The 22,990-nt window shown below is 39.8% G+C and overlaps 2 protein-coding genes across 2 annotated transcripts; one reads left to right on the top strand and one right to left on the bottom strand.

Moving 5' to 3' along the window:
• Window positions 1-2,137: 2,137 nt before the first annotated feature.
• ccnd1 (cyclin D1) lies at window positions 2,138-8,173 on the top strand. The gene is made up of 5 exons (XM_076011267.1): window positions 2,138-2,428; window positions 3,722-3,937; window positions 4,253-4,412; window positions 5,302-5,450; window positions 5,562-8,173. The coding sequence occupies exons 1-5, from the start codon at window positions 2,231-2,233 to the stop codon at window positions 5,715-5,717; spliced, it is 879 nt and encodes a 292-aa protein (XP_075867382.1). The 5' UTR covers window positions 2,138-2,230; the 3' UTR covers window positions 5,718-8,173.
• Window positions 8,174-12,454: 4,281 nt separating this feature from the next.
• lto1 (LTO1 maturation factor of ABCE1) lies at window positions 12,455-14,834 on the bottom strand. Its single transcript, XM_076011256.1, has 5 exons — window positions 14,628-14,834; window positions 14,124-14,229; window positions 13,965-14,035; window positions 13,729-13,846; window positions 12,455-13,325 (listed from the first exon to the last, which is right to left on the bottom strand). The coding sequence occupies exons 1-5, from the start codon at window positions 14,684-14,686 to the stop codon at window positions 13,254-13,256; spliced, it is 426 nt and encodes a 141-aa protein (XP_075867371.1). The 5' UTR covers window positions 14,687-14,834; the 3' UTR covers window positions 12,455-13,253.
• Between the last annotated feature and the right edge of the window lie 8,156 nt (window positions 14,835-22,990).

Genomic DNA, 22,990 nt, shown 5'->3' with positions numbered 1-22,990 from the left:
TTTTCCATTACCATAAAGCTGCTAAAAGGACCCCACTGCAAAAGTCACATGTTCAAACTCCCTTTGTTTCCCACAGTCTTTCTGGGCACTTAATGACACCCAACAGATACAATATTGAAGTCATAATACATTTATGATTAGAAGAGGTTTTTTTTTTTCAATAACAAGATTTATTATTTTAAAGTGTATATTTTAAATATGCAATTTTTTAAGAGCTGTACAGTTTATAACAGTTTATTTATTTAGATGATGATGACATACAGAATTTAAATGGTAAAAGGAAAATCAGACTATGCATAATTGTTGGTGTTTAAATGTTAAATGTTATATGAAGTTTGTGTATACATATACACACTAAAAATGTTGAAATCAGATTGAGACCAATACTTCAGACTTTCACATAAGTTGAGTGTAAAAGTGAAAACAAAAGAAACAATAGATAGAATACCTGCCTTTAAAGTAGTATTTCTTTTTAAAATGCAGGGTGAAAACATAATATTTATAATGGAGATGCACACAGATTTTAATACAACAACTGGCTTTAACTTCAGTGATGCAACAGTATTCAAGCATTACGGTAGTACTACCAGTAGCTAGAGAGGAATTCAAAGAATGTAGAAAGTTGTGATTCATATTATAACAAAACCAGAAGTACACAAGTAAGTAAAGTTTTTTTTAAAATGTCCATAATCAGACTAAACGACTACTGGGCAACTGACACCCTGATCAGTATACAAGTTTTAAGCCATCGATGTTAAACTAAACAGCTCCTGCTGAATTTAGTGATATGTTCTGTACTTTATTTAACAGAGAAGTGTTCTGCTGGGTTCAGAAACAGGAAAGCCTTGCTGATTAGTTGAAAGACTATACTGTGTCAAAGGACTTTGATTGGGTTATCAATAACAATGTTAGCTTTTCAGTGCACTGAACTTTTCCCCAGACTAAAAAGACATCTGCCTAGTAACAGCAATTCCACCCATTGGTGCACCTTCAGTCTCCTCCCATGTGTGACTGTGCGTGTGTGTGTGCGTGCGTGCGTGTGTGTGGTTAGAGAAAGAAAGAAAACTTAAAACTTAACTTTCTATAGAGATCCAAATGGAAAAAATATGCTGACCTTATACCATAACACAAACGTTTAAAAGCCTGAATAGAAAGTGCTGGCTTTTCTATCAATAGATAGTAATAATGGTGTTTAATTTGTTTTTTTTATATATAAAAAAGTTATTTAACATGAAAAATGTCTCCTATCAATATACATATATGTTCAAAGAAGCTCAAGATTAGCCTTATATCTTTACTTGATTTTAGGCTATGAGCAGTTGTGCGTCATGTGTATAAAGTCAAGTATTTACAAACAAAAGAATGGGGTGAGTTACTTTAAAATAAAAAATAAATATATATATATATATGTTGATTATCACATTATCACAGAGGCTTATGAGCCTCGTGACTAACTCTATCCAACATTGTTCACTGTGGTTTTTCTTTTCAAGCCCATAATAAACTTGAGAAATTAAATAGACTTGTAGTTGTATTGTTCCAAAGCCATGTCCATGTGCTCACCTCATGTTGAGCAGCGTACAGCAGACAGAGACAAGCCCTGGTGGGCAGACAGAGTGGGGGGTATGTAGGTGGTGGTGGTTGGGGGGGGGCACTATCGCCCCCTATTGACTTGTAGCGTCTGGCCCCCTGGAGGAACAATATCAACGCTGGGCTGGGGGGGGGGGGGTAACCGAGGCCCTCTTTCTCCCACAAAAACGCTACTACACATAGCATTTTTAAAACAACACCTTCCTCCGACGGCTCACGTCACCACCGTGCGCGTCCACGCAGCCACCCCACCCCCCCTCCCCCTCCTCTGCTCCGCTCCGCGGTCCGTGTTCATGTGCAACAAGCCCTCAGACGTGTGCACGTGTGATCAACGCGAGGGAGGGCTCTTTTTTTTTTCTTTTCTTTTCTTCTTCTACTTCTTTTTTTTTTTTGTGTTCGGCAAGAGGAAGCGAACCGTGGCTCAGAGTTGCTCCGCGTTGCTCAGAGGAAGAACAGCCTGCCGCTGCTGCTGCTGCTGCTGCTGCTAACACAACCCCCACCAACACCAGTCCATTTGGAACAACACTGTTGAACAACGTGGTTATATACATTTTTTTTCTCCATTTTTTTTTTTTGAAGACTTTTGAAAGGCGACTCACCACCACCACCAGCAGCAGCAGCACCACACAGAGCCGCTGCCATGGAGGACCAGCTGCTGTGCTGCGAGATGGACTCCATCAGAAGAGCGTACCAGGACGTCAACCTGCTCAACGACCGAGTTCTGCACAATATGCTGAAGACCGAGGAGAACGCTCAGCCGTCTCCCAACTACTTTAAGTGTGTACAAAAAGAGATTGTGCCGAAAATGAGGAGAATAGTTGCCACCTGGATGCTCGAGGTTGGTCGCAACACAAGCAATTTCCATTGCGCTTTTGTAGTTTTCCGCTGGCTGATTAGAGTTTGAGTCGGTCGCCCGGATTGTTACAACTACAATTCGTTGGTCGTTCTTATTTCTTTTATTTCATTTTTATTATTATTTTTTTTAATTTAACATCTACCGTTTTTCTTTTCAAATAAACACGTCTTTGGTTTAAAAAAAAAAAAAAAAAAAAAAAAAAAAAACCTCATGGAAAGCACCTCCTCGAAAGTGCGAGGTGGCTGTCACAGGAAGCAGGATAATGGAGAGTGTTTCTATTTCAGCGCCCTGAAATTCTAGTTTTATAAGGTTCGTTAAACTTTATGGTGATAGGCGTATTAGTCGATAGGTTAACTAGGGCGAAAACATTGCAAAATAAGAGTAACGTACACGTATGCAGTCTGGACCGTGCCAGTATTGCGCGCCATCTTTGTTATAGAATATATAAGGTTTTTTAATATTTTAATAACGTCGTTTTCTTTTTTTCTTCTTCTAACATACTCTAACAGTTACTGACAATAACGTTTAAATACATCTGTTTTACATATAATTCGGGAGACTGTTAAATTGGTTGGGATGCAGTTTATCTGAATGGTATCAACAAGCTTGGTTGCTTTGAATATCACTTCTCTCTAAAGGTTGGAATTGAAAGTGAAAAATGGGGCAATAGGAAGTTCTGATGTGTCGGGTTTTGTGGTTCAGCTCTTTTGTGAAAAAAATGTGCATAAATATTGTTCAAAATTTTGAAGAGTGTGTACATATATGGGTTTGTGTGTGTGTGTATATATGCATACAAATTATCATTATTATTATTGGTAGTAGTCGTAGTATTATTAGTATAATTATAAATAGAATAGAAATAGATTACTCAATGTCGCAGACAAGAGCTTTTAAAAAAAAAACTCAAGTTAATCAATGTTTGTTTGCAAATTCGCAATTTGCAGAAGTCTCTAAATTCGATATTTCTCACCCTGATAGAAATTGACATTTGAGGAGGATTGGTTATATTTAAATTGTGCACTCTCTGGGATTTTTTCTTAAACATTTCTAAATAATTTTTTAAAAGAAATGAGTAAGTTGAAATCATAATGAAACTTGCATTGACGCCACCTTCTTCTAGAACAGTCCGCAAAAGACCACAAACGTGTATATATGTCTGTTACAGACATAAATGTATATATTAGCTGGCAAAGACTTAATTACAAACGTGAATGGTGGAATTTTCTTTCACGGGCCTGCATTCAAGTACTTTCTTTTCTCCCCACCTCCCCCTAGGTCTGCGAGGAACAGAAATGTGAGGAGGAGGTTTTTCCGCTGGCTATGAACTATTTGGACAGATTTTTATCAGTGGAGGCTACAAGAAAAACAAGACTACAGCTTCTGGGAGCTACATGCATGTTTCTCGCATCCAAAATGAAGGAAACTGTTCCCTTGACGGCAGAGAAACTTTGCATCTACACCGACAACTCTGTCCAGCCAGGAGAACTGCTGGTAATTGAGTTCTGCATAAATGCATATAAGGCCTGACCAACATGCTCTAAAGACAATCTTGTAAATGAAAACTACTGTGTTTGCTGTTTATCACAGTTTGTCTAACAGCATGGTTAAGATTCTACAGACATGTCTGAAGACAATCTTTACATTAGTCTTTTCCATGCTGTTTAGAAGACCTCTGATTTCATGAATTGAAAGCATTTTTTACATGGAAACGTTTTCAATGCTTTAGAAACAACACGTTCACCGCACAGACATGTAACACACAGTGAATTAGTTTTAGTGAATACCTCTGGTCTCATCCATTCACAGCAAATGGAGTTGCTGGTTCTCAACAAGCTAAAGTGGGATCTGGCTTCAGTCACACCTCATGATTTCATCGAACACTTCTTGTCCAAGCTGAAGATCCATCCGTCCACCAAGCAGATCCTCAGAAAACATGCTCAGACTTTTGTGGCTCTTTGTGCAACAGGTAGGACAGATGATCACTTCATTACTAACATGTTAAAACAAGTCAATAATTATCGCCTTTTTGCTACAGAGTTTCAACAAAACTTTCATTTTGCAAAGATTATGACCACAAGAGATTAGATGTGTTTGTTTGTTTTAATAATGCAACATAAGAAAGGTCCTCTTGACGCATTCAAGAGGACCTTTCTTTGCTGGGGATGTTCGAGGAAATGACGGCTGTACTCGTACACGTCATGATTTGGCATGCTTTCTTAAAGGCTGGTCTTTTTGATCAATTCAGTATATCAACTCCCCCAATGTAACAAATGGTGCTGTTAGAGATGGTAGTAAATTACACAAATGTCAAAAGATTATTACTTTGATTTGATTAGTTTTGATATCATGTTAATGCTCAATGAATGAGAGTCATAGGTGGGTGGAACTTCTTTTTTTGAACTCCAAATAGCAGAAGACATGGAAAAATTGACTTTTTTTTTCTTTTTTTTTTAATCTCACTGCACTTTGCAGGCTAGGCTAGTCTTAACCAATCCAAGATTGCATTCATTTGTGTGCTGCATTCAGGAACAGCTATCCCTTGCTAAGATGTTTTGGGCCATAGTAATTCATGGATTTTTGGTCTTTTGAACAAAAACCAACATTTCACTTCATTCTGTGTTCAAGTGCAGTGTTCTTTGGGAAGGCCATATTTCAATCTGAGTCATACCTGTTTTCTTTTATTTTTGGCAATTGTATTGGATGATCTCAAACAAAATCCACATAAGGCCATAGGTGTAGGATTGAATGTTTCATTCATTCATTTACAGGAGGTGGAAACAATGTCGTGTTACGATTGTCAAACTACTGTACTGTAGATGTTTCATTCCAGAAAACCATATTTGTCTCTTGCTCAGATGTCAACTTCATTGCGAGTCCCCCGTCTATGGTGGCAGCAGGGAGCGTGGTGGCCGCCGTTCAAGGGCTTTATCTCAAAACCCAAGATGCTTCCTTGTCCTCCCAGAACCTCACCAATTTCTTGTCGCAGGTCATTCGCAGTGACCCGGTATGCAAACACATGCTTTTACCAAACCCCTTTAATACTAGCCATTGAATGCTCCCATGAAGTGTTTGGCAGCAAGTACTGTGTTTACTCAAACCAATTGCATGCTTTCAGGACTGCTTGAGGGCGTGTCAGGAGCAGATTGAGTCTCTGCTAGAACTGAACCTGCGGCAGGCCCAGCAGCACAGCGGCACCACGGAACCCAAACGCGTCGACGGGGAGGTGGACCTGTCGTGCACTCCGACAGATGTGAGGGACGTTAACATCTGAAATGACTGACCGCCGTGCCGCACAATGACTTGATCGCCGAGGAGAAGTTGTGAACGTGGCGCTTGGTGGGAGGGCCGCTGCTGTCATTGAGACGCGTCACACACGGCAGCTGTCCTCTTCGACTGCCAAGCGAACGGACGCTTGCCCTGCAACAAAAACCCAGGTCACATTTCCTGCCAGTGTCCTCTCCCATCATGGGAAAAGAAATAAATGCCACAGAAATGTACAAGAGAGAGAGAGAGAGAGAGAGCGGAATGAGGAATGAATACGGATGACCTGCGTGGGCTTGAATGAAAGCTACAAGACAGACATTGTAGAACTTTTTCTTATTATATTAAATACTAAACTAGGAATCTTAAAATTACCACAAACAACTTGATTGCTCGACTTGATCCTGTCTGTTATAGGACTCCACAAGCAAGCTTAGTCTCTTTCTCTTTATTTTATATAACACCTGTTCAAGCTCCAGACTCCTGTGTTTGTCTTGTTACTATGGACATTTGTAGCTTGGTTGTGTGTAGTCACTTTATTAAGTACAATTTAAAAGTTCTTCATTAGTAAAGTTAAAAGTATTTACATTTATGAATCAAATCAATTGTATTTTCAGACTCTGTGTTACACTAGTGACAATAGAGTGTTGATGTCAATGCTGTTTTTTTTTTGTTTTTTTTTCCCAACGGCCTACTTTGTTCACGGCATCCAGTTTGCATGTGTTTGATCAGATCAAAACCATTTAAAGCTAAAGCAGAGCAGCATACAGTCGTCTTTTTCCCTTCTTACCATCGTTAAAACAAAACCATTCCTACTCTGCTCCTAAAAAGAAGCACTTTTGATCAGCACTGCGGGTTGTTGAAAAAACAGTGATAAAGTTTTTAAAACAACATTAAATGGGAAAGAGTGGATAGGGTTTGAACAGGAGAGGTGACAAAAATCAGTTAGTGCGTCACCTGAAGTTGCATCTCTATCTGCTCGACTAAAGATCCGACGCATAAGGAAGCATTTTGTTGTGATGCTGCTTGACAACTGTGGTGGTCTCTGTCAGCTGCTTGTTGTAACTGCCTTTCAAGTCAGAGTTGGGTTTTTGAACTGGCAAAACGTGTTGTGCATGAAGTGCAAGATCGTTATTAATATTACGTGTCAATTCAGTCTCAGTGTGCAGAGTCAACAAAAAAACAAAAACAACAGCTTATAAAGAAGTCTTAATTTGTGCTTCATGTTTTTGTTGTAGCAGATATTTATTTGTTCAGCCTGCGTCTGTAAGTTTGCTCCACTTAATAATGTAAAGCTGCACGCCTCCAGAACAGGCCCGCCTTTCAGAGTCAGAACCCCTCTCTGCTTTCAAATCAACCCGACAATTTCTCGTCTACTCATCCTCAATCCAATATTGATTGACTCTTTGCTGGAACGAAGGGGCTAATGACACGATTTTGCACAAAACCCCAAACACATGGACTATGTTGCTTATAGACTTGTGTGAAAAACAAACAAAAGACAAGAACTAACGAGTACTAAGGGATGTAAGGTGATTCAGACTAAGACAAGCTCAACAGGGAGGAGGTGATTTAGTTGTTTAGAGTTAAAGTAGGAGATTCAGCTTTTTTTTCTCTCTCCGTAAGAATAAATCTTGGAGTCATTGTCCATTAAGTGGAGTAACCCTAGATGATTATGTTTGCAATTTTACATTAAAGAGTATGAGAGAGAGAGAGAGAGAGAGAGAGACACTCCTTTTATTCAGCTGCTATTGAAAATAAATCCCAGCTACATGTTTAAAACAGTGTCAAAAAGTTTAATGGATTAAAAAGGAACGCTTTTCTATTATTTGCTGCTACATTTTTGCTGATATGTATATAAAGTCAATATAGTGCCATCAGAATTTTCTCATAGAAAATTGTTAATGACATCCTTATTTGTTGTTTTTATGTACATTGTTTGTTACAGTTTTGTTTGTAAAAGTGTATGATGTTCTTTTTTTTTTCCAATTACTCCAAAAATCAAGAAAAATGGAGACTGTGCAGAAGTGCTTTCATCTATAATACCTCATGTGATAGTCAAGTTCTGTCTCTCACTTTAAGTTTCAAGTCTTCTTTTTTGTTTAGTTTTTATTCTATTGTATTTTTTTGGTTCATTGCTATGTTCAATGTTAAACACAGATTGAGTCATCTGTTTTGAACTTGTGCAAGTTTAACGCAAACAGTAACAACAACAATGGTATATGTGTATGTCCTTGAGTGTGAAACTGTCCTGGCAGAAGGGACGTTTCTTTCCTGTCCCTTTAATGAGAAGGGAGGAGCTTTGTCAAGTTTTCAAACTCAGAAAGCCATATAGACTGCTTTGTTTTTCCAAATCATTCCACACAATGATCTAATTAATGCAAGGTTTTAATAAATTGGGCAAGCATTGAGTTCATATTTGTGTTGACTACACAATAAAAACATGCATTAGTCAAGAAAATGTTATTCACCCAAAGGTTGTATATTTTCTATGTCAAACTATAATTTGGAAGTTTGAGGTGGTATAACATTATCATACATTTTTGTTGGTATATTAACATGTTAACATGTTGTACTTATAGCAATAGATTTTACTGGGGCATTGAAAGGACTTTCTATCATACATTGAGTGCATCAGACGGTACATGTTATATGTATACATCTAACAAGCCGAGAGGAAGACCAAAGAAGAAATATATGGATAGAATCAAAGAGCACATGAAGTTAGTTGGCATGGGAAAAGCAGCTGCAGAAGATTGGTTTAGATGGAGGCAAATGTGGGGACCCCTGAAGGGAACATTTATTGCCAAAAATCATCATTACAAAAATAAATAATCTATCACTTGCAAATGTGCAATGTTTAGTCACTTAGCAATGTCACTTATGAAGAAAAAAAATACAATAATACATGGAAGCAAGTGCAATAGTAGCTTGGTGTTAATTTTATGAACAACAGAAATTAAATAAACACACTGCTTACAATATTTAGCCCTCGTAAAAAAAAAACATTTTCTGCCTGAAAACTAAAATTGTTTGGTAATGATTAACAGCAGTGTGTGTGTGTGTGTGTGTGTGTGTGTGTGTGTGTGTGTGTGTGTGTGTGTCTGCGCGAGAGAGAGGGAGAGAGACAGTACTCATTGATTTGTTATGCAAGGAATGTCTTTGATGGGCCTTCAGTGAGGAGGGAAAGGCGTGAAAATCTAATCCTTTCCCACAGGCCTGCCAGCACCAGCTCAACAAGTAGCAGACAAAGACCCTCAGCATACACACAACCACACACCAACATACACTTTGTAACACTTTCCATGTTTTCACTTTTTTCATCACAATATTCTTATATGTTATTACTCTTTATATTTAGAATATTTAGAAAATATTATTGTACTGTGGAGCAGTGAGAAACTTTCAGGGACTTCTATGCCTTCGGAGAAGGTCTAGAAGTGTTCTGGACCCAACAATAAGGCTATTAAATAAAATAGAATTATTAGAATTTGGAATTGGAATTTTTAAAATTCAATTTTATTTAATATAACACATTTAATACATTTTCTCTCATCCACATGAGTCCACTGTCAAGTTCACATCAGTAATGAAAGTGTCACTGTCCTGAAAACACGTCCAATTAGAATGGTCAGAATCTATCAACACCCAGTTAGCTGGCTCATTCATTAGTTTGGACTTTATGAGTCCAGGATAAGGCCAAGCTGTGTCACTTAGTTTTAGAGTGAGAGGTGAATTGACCAATCACGGCTTGATTTTAGGTGGGATGGGGAAAAAATATGTATACTTTTTGTATCCTCAGTAAGCATCAAACTCCCCTAAATGGCCAGAATATTTGGAAGGACTGCCCATTAGTAGATAGGTAGGCCGAAGCCTCCCTCTTTTTTTTTTTGTTTACAAAGATGATTGTTCATATGTACCACTTTGTTTTGCTAGAGAAACATTGAGTGCTATTTCCTGAAGTGTCTTGTGGAATGCGGGATGGCATTGGAGGGAATAACATTATACCACATAATCATGGCCTTTATTCTCCCTACCAGTGATAATAGGTGGGTATTCCAAAATTCAATATTCCGGTTCAGTTGTTTAATCTTTAAATTCCAACTTCCCTCAAGTAGCTGGCCAGGTTTACCGGCGATAAACACCCCTGGGTATGTGTGACAGTCTCTGGTGATTCTAAAGGGAGCTGAATCTAGTTTTGTGCCATCCATCCACACATCGTCTGCCACTTATGCAGAGGTCCCAGCAGAGACACCCTGACCTCCCTGGCCGAGGTCACTTCCTCTAAGTCATCCGATGGGACCTCGAGTCTTTCCCAAGCCAGCCGAGAGACATAGTCCCTGCAGCGTCCTGAGTCTTCCTTGAGGTCTCTTTCCGGTGGGACATGCCCGGAACACCTCTCGAGAGAGATGTCCAGGAGGCATCCGAAACATATGCCCGAGCCACCTCAAATGGCTCCTCTTGGTGTGGAGGAGCAGCAGCTCTACTTCAAGCTCCTCCCAGGTGACCGAGCTCTTCACTGTCCCTAAGGGTGCGTCCAGCGCCTCTACAGAGGAAACTCATTCCTACCGCTTGTCTCCGCAATCTCGTTCTTTTGGTCAGTACCCACAGCTGATGACCATAGGTGAGGGTAGGAACGGGTAAATCGAAAGTTTCGCCTTTCGGCTTAGCTCTTTCTTCACCACAGCAAATCAGTACAGCGACTGCATCACTGCAGACACCTCACCAATCCGCTTGTCGATCTTGCGCTCAATCTTTTCCTCACTCGTGATCAAGAACCTGATATACTTGAACTCCTCCACCTGAGGCAGGATCTCTCCACCCACCCAGAGGGCAAACCACCTTTTTCAGTTTTGCGCTGTTATGGTTTAAATGTACCGGTATGAATATTCACTGTTGTCCCCCAGTTAATTCGAAAGCCTGAAAGGGAGCTGAAATTATAAAATACCATAATTGCCGGAATTAATTATTTTAAGTTGGACACATATAATAGTATGTCATCTGCATACAGCAACAGACAACTGGTTGCTCTAGCCTTTTAGTAAAGACAGGTGATATTCTGGGGTGCTGGCGTATTTTTTGGAGCTAGCGTCTCGGCAAATCGAAAAGGTACGGCGAGCTAGGGTCTCTGTCTTGTTCCAAGAAATAGTGGGAATTCAGAGGAGACATCTTGGTTCATAAAAACAATTGCAGTAGGATAGGCATACAAAATTTGTTTCCAGTCTATAAGTAAGTACCTTCTCAAAGCCAAACGCCTTTATAAGGTCTCATACATGTCCAGCCACTCGACCTGATCCAAGGGCTTTTGAGCATCAACTGACATTAAAAATGTTTATTGTTTAATCCTAAGGAAAAAATACATACTTTTTGACCTATTCAAATAATCATTTAATCAAATCGAACAATATAAATGATTGCAACAACAGCCATGGCTTTACTAAGGACTTTATAGCTTCTTGAGTTATAGGACAATTAAATAGCAAAATGTTATTTTGCTTTCTGTATTCCCATTTCCTCAGTGCATTTGTCAATACTTTATCTAATACTGCCTTATCCTTTTGCTTCATATGTTGTGTTCCTCTACATGAAAAGTCCCTCTTTGTGAAGCTGTTGGTGTACTCAAGGGGAAATTTGATGCCACTATTTAATTTAGAAGGCTTTAGCTACAAGCCGGCTGCATTTGTCACCACCACTTTTCATGTCACCACTCACCACCTGCTCCCTACATTCCTCTACATTCTCTTAAAGACCTTAGCCCAGCCCCCTTCCTCCCTCCCTCCTCACCCCTCTCACTCTGCACCTTCTCTCTTGTTAGCTTTTATTTACATCACTCTCAACTTTTTCTAACTCTTTCATGGCCATTTGATTCATTCGCTTCTCCATTTTTCTTGTGACCTAACTTTGCTGCTCTCTCAAAACTCTTAAACTTTCTTCAAGAAGGCACAAGTTGTACTTTCACACTTGTCTGAATGTAGCCTTTCATTTGCTGATCGCCCGTGTCCCTTTACTCCCCTGGTCACCCTGTCTCTTTTGAGATTGCTTTCAGATGCTGATTGGAAGACAAGCCCTCGCTTGCTGTTGGTAACACTGCACACACCAGTCCCCAATATACCCTGACACACGCAAACCTTTGAAATGTTATGTGATTTTAAGAGAGTCAACCACTGCAGTAACATTTAATCAATCAAACTGTGAAAACTCACAAATGTGCCTAATGAAGAATGTCAGCCAGAGCACAACATTTCTGGGTGTGTAAAAAAAAATAAGGTTAGTTATTTTTTGCTTTTTAGCATGTTGTTTGTCCCAAACAAACTCAAAAGAACATATTAACATTTTAAGTTCATTGTGCGCATTGCTTATTATCAATGGTACTGTTGAGCCATTTTGTCTCTGGACAAAATTAACATGTCTTTTTTTTTCTTTTCCCCAAACTAAACAATATAAAATTTGTATAAGAACCAGTCGGATGGGCTTTCACTGAAGGACAATGTTGCTCTCTAGTGGCCAGACACTGTTTCAGGCCTATGAAGGCATGATAGTCTTTTCATCAGTCACACTCTGACACAGTGGTGCAGTGCTTACCGACGTCACCTCACAGCAAAAAGGTTGCAGGAGGTTCACTACACATAGATCCTAGATTATGTTCTAGGTTGCACATATATGGGTTTTAGGAGGTTTCACTTAACATCATAGTAGTAAAGCAACAATAAGACAACAGAACAAAAGAATGACGGTAAGAAATTTAACCAATTTTCATACTCAAGTTTTAATAATTTAAACACTTAAGTCAGCATCAAAAAAGTTTAATAAAGCTATCTATATACAGTACACCAATGTTTCTCAACCACTGCGCGTGTGTCGTGAAAAATTACCCAGTTTCACTGAATTAGTTTAAAAAAAAAATATATATATACTAATGTCATTGTCGATAGACTGTGCCTTAAAGGGAATGTGACTGTATTTCCCACAATTCCTCCTAGGATATCTGCTTTGTGTGCATCTAAACAGGCCCAGATGTCACACTGAGTGAGGAGAAATAAATTAAGAGACAATATTGTCATTATTAGGCTAAAAAGTGTCATTTTATACGATTTTTGGTTAGTGGTGTGCCATGGGAATTTTATCAGTGTAAAAAATATGCCGTGGCTTAGGAAAGGTTGAAAAACGTGGCACTACACACATGATATTAAAAAATGTAAGGATTCAATGCTTTTTGCCTGTCGACTTTCCGAGTGCAAGAGTGAAACAACAACACTATTATAGCTGATGGATGATACTGACTATTATGTTCAACTTGTTCTACATCTTGATCTACATGATGCACAACTTGAATTTCTGTCAGAAGTTCTTTATGAAAACCAAAATAGTTGATAGATATGTCCAAGAAGTATTTAAAAAAGATAAATAAATAAATACACATACTGTAGTGCCAAAACTTGAAATAACCACAGCAGACAGTGATTCAGCGCCTCCAGGACATCAGCTGTCGTCGAGCCTGTCCTCGAAGTCAATGAGATTTCAACTCCTCTTTGTCTCAAGCAGAGCTTCAGAAAGATGTTCCTTCAGAGATGTGGACGAAATCCTTGAAGTCACTTGGGATACTCAGCATGGAGCACACCTACATGATAAATTAGTTTAGCAAGTTAGTTCAACGGCCGTACATTTAGAGAAGTTGCAAGCAAAAATAGAACTTAATTAGACTTGTTTCCAGAATATCACCGGCATGAAACAACTAGAACACAAAGAAACTAAGGGTATTGTGTTGTGTATTTGCAATATTAAAGAATATCACAGGAAATAAAATATGTGCAGTTATGGTCAATAATTTCAAAAACCTGGAAAAAACAAACAACAAATAAAGAAATTAACGTGAAAAGTAAATTAGATATGATATGCACCGTCGCTAACATGAAACCTAACTACAAGTCATTGCTCTTAAAATTAACAGTCCAATGAGAAGTTGTGAAGTATAACCCAACAACCCAAATTATTGTCTGTTCTTAACGATAGTAGTAAAATACCTGTCTGAACTTGGCGCGGACTTTCTCCATGTCCTCCTGTAGCTTTTCCGATTGCGGGTCATCATGATGCAAGTTTTGGATCAAAACTAAGAGAGACTGTACTGCTTTCAGGCGCTTTCTGATGACACAAACACACAGGAAGAATTGTTTTCCAGGAATTCCCTAAAAACACTATACATATACATTTTATATGTGGCAACAGTAAATGCACAAAAAAAAGAAAAAGATGTCCATACTTTGATTTTACATCTGTATTGTTTTGGAGAAGACATTTCCATGTGAAAGCAAAGCCATCATAGAAAGAAATCTGGAAAAGGTCAATAAATCCGTTATACAGTAGTTGGCAAGTCTTGAGTGCGAAACGGCTTTGGTGACATGTTGACGTTGCGACGGACCTCTGACGACAACCTGGCCCCATGAGAGGCCCCGTGTCTGCGGCCGTCCTGGTGTCCTCGGCGTGTTCCTTTCTCAAACCCATCCCGGTAGCCCTCACCTCGGAACCTGCAGGATAATTACACAACCATCACCTCATCAATACGTAGAGTTAAAGTAACGACTGTATTTACATTCACAGTTAGTTAAAAACAAAACAAAAAAACAACAACAAAGTAATGCCCCTAACCCCCCCTCCCCTCGCCCCCCATCTCATTTTCGTTAGCGTCAGCAACGTCTACCGCGCACAAACGCTAGAATGAGGTCTAAAATGCTACAAAACCGAAACGCCATGTGAATGGCAAGCTGTTGTTCAATAAAGGCGTAAGAGACACACGGAGAGAGAGAAACGGAGATTAAAACAAATTGACTGAAAAAAGACTAACGCGATGTTTTCATCTTTTAATAACAAGCAGAACCTACTAGCAATTGAAGGCAAACAGACACATTTCTTCCAGAACACCCACCTTTCATCTGCCATAGTAATACTATGAAAAATGTCGTCATCACTCAAATTCCCGGCCATATTCACAATCTTTTTAGACTGTGTCCACTCGGTAACAATTCGTTTAAGTTTCTGTTTGGTTCGATAGTTTTTATCTACTACAACTGTACATAGCAAAGGTGCGTCGGTACATACTTCGAGGTTTGAGGCTAACTCCGCCCACTTCCTGGTTACGTCATTTCCCCCTACCTACGGATGCCTGCTGTTTGCAATAATGAAAATTGAAATTTGGAGACTTACTTATTTTTAAATCGCCAATTCATTGCTTGGCCACAAAGACAAATAAAAACAAACATTTGCTCTCACTCCCACCTATGGACAAGTTAGAATGTCCAACTCGCCTCACATGCATGTTTTTGGTCTGTAGGAAGAAGCCGGAGAACCCGGAGAAAACTCACGCACACACTGGGAGAACATGCAAACTCGACACAGAAAGGCCCCCAGGCCCAGAAACGAACACACGACTTGTTGTGAGGCGGCAGCGCTAACTACTGCGCCATCATGTCACCCGATATAAGAAATGATAATATTTAAAAAAACAAAAAAACACAGTACTAGTGGAGGGAGCCTCAATTATCAAAAACAGAAATAACAGGAACACAATAAACACCAAACCATCAATAATATAAAATACTGCAAGAAAAGGCAGTGAGAAGCAGTGCGGACAGCGATAACCAGCAGGTGGCAGCAGTGACTAAGCCCCCCCAACACCTCTGCCACCTCAGTAGCAGGCAGAGGCGCAGTCTCACTGGCAGCAGGGGCATGAGAGACACCGGCATAGCGACCACCCAGAGCTCCAAGCGGGGCAACGCCAAGGAGCAACTGGGTGAGTCAACAGTGGAGTGTGTTGCGGCTACCACGACCATCACCACCACCACGGAGCCCACCAGGAGGAGAGGCAAAATGAAGAGGTGTGGCCATTCACCTGACTAGGCGACAAGGTGAGAGACCCTGGCGCGGTGCCCTACAGGGGCACGGAGGAAGACTACACCTGTCTGCATCTCTCAGTAGATCACTCGCCGGACACTAACTAATTGCACCCACAATCTGTTGGTGTGCAGTATATGCAATCAGTTTTGCTCAGGCCCTTAGCAGATCTGGTGCTAAAATGTATACGATGAAAAACTACAATATCTTAAGTGCATACAACATTCTAATGCTATTCAATAATGTCTTATTTTTATACGTATATTTTTAGTCATGCCACTAGGTGTCAGTGCATCATCTGAATTTAAAGGATACAGACCCTTGGCAGCAATAAAGAGCATATTCTTTTGAAATATGCATCTACAGAGTAATTTATTCACTTTCAAACAGGTGTCTTTCCCACCCCAATATTCGCTCTCACCTGCTTTGCCTTCACTGATTTACTGCTACTTTTAATTCTTCTATATCGCCCTCATCACTCATAGTACTCAACTCTATTAATTGCAACAATCAAATGTTTTTATAGTCAGGTTATCTGTCAAGCATGCACGCGCGCACACTCATGCGCGTGCACACATACACACAATATTGTAGTTATGTGATTAAAAATTGTATTGCATTTTAAAATTGCCAAGACGTTAAAATGTTACTGGACCAGCATTTTTTTAATGTGGCTTGTTAATATGATTTGACATGATCATCTTGTCAGCATCCCTGTATTGCCTGGTATTGTAAATAAATGAGGTTGCATGGTCTCACCACCGAGGGCTACTGGGAGGTCTCTTCAGATTCCTTACTGACAGCGAGGGTCCTCCAGCCTTTCTTGAGAGCCCCTTCACCTCCAGCTACTAAGAGGGTAAGTCTGGGTCCTGGCTGCATCATTTCTACACACACAATCAGTGATTCCAGACAAATTATGGAGACTATGGGGATGCTTTAGCCTCCACATGGATTGGAGAGGGAATGTTTAACTCATTGTTGTCTGTTAATCCTAACCTCCAGTCCTTCCACTGACCTGCACTTCCAGTACCTCAACCCCCATCCTTTGGACGTTTTCAGTTCTTTGCCAATATCTGTGTTTCCATGTGTTTTTTTCACTCTGTTGTTTGAAATTAACATTTATTGCAAATCACTTGGCCTCACTTGGTCTCTGTTCTTTGGCCCTTTGCTTGATTGTGCATTTTGTGTTTTGGACAAGAAAGGAAAAGAGGAAAAAAAGAAAAAAAAAGAAATCTGATGTCGGGACTTAGAGGTCAGAGGTCAGACTGAGCTGAGCGAGGCCTTCCAGTAATGAGTGACTAGCCCTCATCAGATCTAACTCCTTAAGAGACGATAACGAGAGACGATTATAGTTGTAACAAGCAGCACAACAAGACTGGTTTTACTACTGAGACAAAAAAATCATCAACCATCATCAATCAATGCACAATTGAAAATACAATGAACCCATGTGTTATCTTGTGGACAAACATACTCTTGCATTAGCATTTTTAAACATTATTCTTGACACCTGCTGAAAAAAAGGTTATTATTCTTGATTTACGTTTTAATATAAAACAATTTCTCTAAATTCCGTCTTCACAAGGTGGCATCGTTTTTCTGTTTAGATGATCTTTCAATACTTGTCTTTCATTTTTTATTGTTTGTTTTTTTTTAGCAGATAAACGTTTGGTTGAATACAGATACACACACAAACACTCATACGTGTGTGGGTGTGTGAGTATGTGTGTGTGTACTTTTAATTTGGAAACTGCTTTAGTTTAGTTTTGTTTAAAATAGTTCATAATCCAAATAAAGATTTCCATGTTCAAAAAGATGCAGAAAGTAGTTTTAAAAAAAAAAACAACTTCTGTAGTCATACCCTCTTTTTCTATTATGTAATATTGTACCGTAAATTATATATAATATTATAACTTAAAATGATAATATACACCTGTGGCAGGCATAAAAATACATGCTTGAACACATGCATACATGTACAATCATCATGTCGATGGTTCCCATGTGAATCAAATCACACCACACAATAACCCATGTAACGTTCTTAAAAAAGGTCAAAACAAAAAAAATTCTCCTTCATTTCTTGTTATATTCATTAAATATACAAAATTTAAAGAGTCTTAATATTTTTTCCCCTCACATTCACTTCTTTAGTTGTGATTCCATGCTGTTTATTGTTCGTTTAAATATACACGTCCCTCTTAAATCATATTTATCATCTCTCAGTTGGAACAACCCCTGGATAATGTCAGGTAGCTGCTTATTGTTTACTTTGTACGTGATTTCAGCTATTTTAATGTTTATCAGATCTTGAAATTTAAGCGCTTTTGGTTTGACCAACAGTGGATTAGTTGGTGGTCTATTAGCGGCTTTGTTTACAATTCTTATGGCTCTCTTTTGCAGGATGAACATCGGATCAGTGTTCCTTTCGTATGTTTGCCCGCACTTCCACACCGTAAGCAATACATTGCAGTATAAGGGAACAGTACACACAGTGCATAAAGACATCAGTTCCTCTGAACCTGCCGCAAACAACTTACTTGTGACAGGCAGCATTTCATGCTTGGTCGATACAGATTTAAGGCGTGCTTGATTGATGAGTTCTTGCCCAAAAGCTCCGATGGCCTTGCTGCTTTCAAAGGATGGGACTCATTGGTAGGGATCAAGATGTGCGTGTCACTTCAGTCACTTTGTAACACAAACAGTTTGTGACCTCTGGCAACACGATCCAACATTGTGTGGAAAGTGCACATTGATAAACACTTTGTTATAAACCCTGTGGCTGCAAAAAAAAAAGGGTATTACTATAACACAAAGGCAAGGAAAGAAAGGAAAGCAGGAAATGAAAACTCCAGGTTGAACAGAGCGGTAATGGCAGAGGGAGTTCAAGGTACAAAAAAGTTTAGTTGATGCAGAAGCTGAGAGTTGGACTACACTGACTGTGGCATCTAAAGGTTTTTTCTCACACTGAAGTGATGCAGTTTTTTTTTTCCTTTTAAAAAGGGGCTTTCTAAGGTTTCGTTCCCTCTCACCATTTCCCTGTTTGGTGCAATGACCCAGCCAAAGCACAGAGATGCTTATATCACTGAGCCGTGACAACTACACACGTACACAAACATGCAAACACACAGGGTGCTGGCTCCATGGCTTTTGTTACCAGGTCTTGCTCCACTGATCTTCCTCATTGCTGAAGAACAATGAGAGGGCAGTCAGTCAAACAGGCCGTCAGACAGCTACTGTCTGCTTCCCAATAACATAGCAGGCAGTCGCACGGGCAGAACTAATCTGAGTATGTCTCTTCAGAAGTCTCCTGCAGGATAAAAAAAAAAAAAAATCATATATAACAGACTGTTTGAGGAAGCTGAAAATGAAAAACCATCGGGGAAGAAAATGTAGTGTAGTACATTATGTGCAGACTGTGAATGAGAAATATTACAAAGGATGCAGTTTATTTTGTAAATACACTTATATACAGTACATCTAAACAAAACAAAAGTATAAATACATTCAATTTAGTTTTTTGAATGATTTTTGCAAAGAAAACAAAAAAGGTTAGAAGCTAATGATTTCAGAATCTGTGATAAATAGACTTAATCCGTGTGTTAAATAATAGCCGTTTTTTGCTTGACTAGGTAGTAACTGGCCTGGTGAGTCGTTTTAAGAAGAAAGAGCTGGTCTGTCTTTTTTATGCCTCTCTTGATATTGATGTGGGAGCAATTAGCAGGAGGACTTTTGTCTGTTTGGACAGACAGGCAGTCCACTTCACTGATCCCCATCCATATGGGCTGAATTGAGAAAACAGAAGAGCGCATTGCACTGGGATCAAACAGACTTGCCTGTTATGCCTCGGTTATGGCTCTTCAGTTCTCTCTCTTTTCTTGATCTGAAAACAAGGACTAGCATGTGAGAGAGCAAAGAGTGGAAAAAGGTACGGTGTCACTTTTCACATGAGAATTCACACGCACACAAACACCCATCAAGGTCTAACCACGTCTGCAGCAGAATTTGGAAATAACCACATCCAGTATTGTATGCATGGAGTAGATAACATAGGAAATGTCAAGAATTTGCATAAAGGATTTTGTACATATCAGTAATACATTGGGGTCATAGGGTTACAGTACCTGCACTGTGGGGGTGGTCTCTCTGCTCTCTCCTTGTTCTCATCTTCCAGACAGCAGGGCCGTATAGCAGGGTGCCGCCAGCCATCAGTGGAGGTGAAATTATGTGACACCCGCCGCGCGTCTACCAGACCGAGACTCACACCTGTTTTTCCTTTCATTTTGCATTAATATGTAAATATGAAAGGGCCCAAATGTACATAAAGTCAAAGCAGATGGCCGCCCTCCAGAGTCGGGGTCTGCTTGAGGTGCCTTCCCACTGGGCAGTTTAGCCCGGCCGCTGTGGCTTCACGCTTGCTCTCTAGGACTCAGTTGGTCTCTCTTTGACTGTGTTTGGATGTGATTTAGCACTTTATGAATAACTTGATTCATTATTTGATTGATTACCCTAGCATAACAAACGTGACATTTTAAAGTCTAAAATTCTGGATTTTGAAAAAGCTGTATCTAATTATGTTCATTTGAAAAACGTTTTTTTTTTTTTAACTCACAGCTGGCTTATTGATAACGAGTTGAAAAGATGAAACAGTTCCAGGATCCAGGACTGCTCTGATGGGAAACTGTGATGTGCCAGCAGGAGACCTCTCCATCAAACCTCAAGACAGTGATTTGCCACCCATATTACTGGCATTCAGCCCACTTGGACTGAGAGCAAGTCAGGTGAAAATGGACAATTAAAAAGGAGAGGAGGATTTTTTGTAGCAAATAAAGTTTAGAAAAGTCATACCAAGTACTGTGTAGTTGTAGACTGAGTGGTGCTCTAAATTTTAAACTCATACATTCACTTCAGTTCTTTTCTTTCGCAAATAAAACCCTATTGTCTAAAAGGAAAACAAACGGTCTTTCCCCCGTGACTGCAAAACAACCCTCAACCAATTATGAGACATGAATGTTGACTATACATTAAATACATATATATATATATATTAATACAACACAATACATTATAAAACATTATTGCGTCAAAATACAAAAAGTTTATGTTTTATTTGTTCACTGAAGATATTTTATTAGGAGCTTTTTCTCATGTCACTGCAATCAATATCCAGACAACAGACATTAAAGTGGACACAGCTGTTTAATCTGATCATATCAATAAATTGATGCAATTTCATTACAGTGCGTTATGTCCAAGGTGATGTTAACCTTTTCACTCGGTGACCCCTTTTCATTTACTCAGGCTATCCCACAGTCTTATTGTGTATGTGTGTGGTGTGTGTGGTGTGTGTGTGACTGACATAGAAAGAGATGTGGGGGAGGGGGAGGAGGGGACAAAAGAGCGAGAGCCTTGCATCTAGTTACAGGTGGTGGCATCTCAATAGGCCCAAAGAGGAAAGAGCTGCCTTTGAATGCCACATGAAAGGACAGGGAGGGATGGGATATCTGGGGATACCTTCATTTCTCTGACAGCTGTAGTGCATACAAATGGAAAGCTATGTAAGGAATCTCCTCTTCCTCGTGCACTCTTGTGCCTTTGTGCACTATCTCTTTCTCAATGAAGCACGAAGGGCTGTTCTTCTGTGGTCCGATGTGCTCACTCTCCCATGCCACTGGGGTGTTATGAGTCTTGTTGAACAAGAGTGATGACACCAAGAGGAGTGCTTGTGTTTAGGTTCGTGTGTGTGTGTGTGTGTGCGTGTGTGTGTGTGTGTGTGTGTGTGTGTGTGTGTATGTGAGCGCGTGCATGTGTGTGCACATATAGTTCTACATGTGAAGTTCCCTGCAGTAACATTGTTATGATAAGGTGTTGTAAATATCGTGAAACTGAATTGAACTGAATATGAGGTACAGAGAGTAACTCACCTGTTTACATTCTAAGTATACCCCATAGTACTTTGACCTTATCTATACTTTATTATAGTCATCTGACTATTTCCTTAGCATGTTGGTACACTTGTTTTTATATTTGTATGCGTTTTCTGTGTCTTCAGTTTTTTGCTTTCTCCATATCGTGTATTTTTCTTTTTGCAGACACTTTAGCTTCTTTAGCTGTTGGAAGGATCATTTCACCATCATAATGATGCAAAGTTTCTGACAAGGGCTACATGAAGTGACACCCATATAGCATAGAACAAAATGCCAGATGCATCGCGGCATGAGCATGTTTGAAGACTCCATTACCAAAGCCCTTTTAACACTAAACACAACTAACAACTTTCATGTTCCACACCCACTTGTGGCATCATGACTGGCCCTACAATTTCTTTACTGTGGGAATCCACAGCAGGTGGAAAAGCTAAGAACTTTATGACAAACAGAAGATCTTTGAACTTTCAGTGTTGTTGTCCACACGCTTATTCAGAATAGAATGAGGTAAGGGTTAAATATAGGGTAAAATATCTTATGGCAACAATAAATACGTTAAAAAAAAGAAGAAAACTTTGAAAATGTTAACTGTAGATCAAAGCAAAATTAAGAAAACAATTGATTAAATACATAAACAGTATAAATGTACACCACATTGGAATAAAACCTCCATCCATTGACTCTCTGTCACTGCCTATCTTGCACTCAGGGTTGTGGAAGTTCTGGATTCTTAAGTTGAAGTAGCGTACAGCATGGACAGTGGTGAAAAAACAGAGCGCCATCGTCTGGCAGAGTTGAACCAACTGGCAGATCTTGAGGGAGGCGGTGACCAGCGAGGGGGGGGGGGGGGGGGGATGTGTCGGAGGAGCAAGCATTAGCTTTTTTGCGTTATATGGGCAAATGCATTGATGATGCCACAGTCACCAGGAAGATCACCATCCATCCAGAAACCTTGGTTGGAATCTTCTGAAGGAGCAGGATGCACCAGGAGGAATCTGGTGGCAAGAATTGAAAGAGTAGAGGTGGAATAATCGCTGAAGATTCAGGGACATGAAGGGCATTAAGACCATTCCCAGGAACACTGCCAGGGAATCAGATCTACCAGATACCCTAAAAACATTTTTTGCCCACTTTGAGGTCTCCAACAACTCCCGCTCCAGCTTCAGGCTTACTGTCCCACCAGCTGAACTGCCCCTCACTGTGTCCGCTGTGGGTGTAGGGAGGACTCTGCAGTGCATCAACCGACGGAAAGCAGCAGGCTCCGGCCAATCTGCTGGTGCCCGCATGTCACAGCCATATTGTGAAATTTGCTGACGATACAGTAGGGGACTTATATCGCACAATTTCGAGTTGTCATATCGGCAGGAGGTGTAAATGGGTCAGCTATAGGACTTGTAAACAATTTGAAATTTGAAGTTCCTGGGAGTCTACATTTCCAGGGACCTGAAGTGGTCGGTGAACACCTCCTGCA

Source organism: Nelusetta ayraudi, unplaced genomic scaffold (assembly GCF_046127955.1).
Source record: "Nelusetta ayraudi isolate G7.1 ecotype Tasmania unplaced genomic scaffold, CSIRO-AGI_Nayr_v1 ptg000005l, whole genome shotgun sequence".
Lineage (NCBI taxonomy): Eukaryota > Metazoa > Chordata > Actinopteri > Tetraodontiformes > Monacanthidae > Nelusetta > Nelusetta ayraudi.
This window is presented reverse-complemented; position numbering and strand designations above follow the sequence as displayed.

Bases quoted from the DNA above. Each gene is read 5' to 3' on its own strand.
- ccnd1 (XM_076011267.1), top strand. From the start codon at position 2,231: ATGGAGGACCAGCTGCTGTGCTGCGAGATGGACTCCATCAGAAGAGCG. The intron at 2,429-3,721 runs GTTGGTCGCAAC...ACCTCCCCCTAG, and splicing joins TTGCCACCTGGATGCTCGAG to GTCTGCGAGGAACAGAAATG. The intron at 4,413-5,301 runs GTAGGACAGATG...TCTCTTGCTCAG, and splicing joins TGTGGCTCTTTGTGCAACAG to ATGTCAACTTCATTGCGAGT.
- lto1 (XM_076011256.1), bottom strand. From the start codon at position 14,686: ATGGCCGGGAATTTGAGTGATGACGACATTTTTCATAGTATTACTATG. The intron at 13,847-13,964 runs GTATGGACATCT...TTGTGTCATCAG, and splicing joins AATACAGATGTAAAATCAAA to AAAGCGCCTGAAAGCAGTAC. The intron at 13,326-13,728 runs GTATTTTACTAC...TTTATCATGTAG, and splicing joins TCCGCGCCAAGTTCAGACAG to GTGTGCTCCATGCTGAGTAT.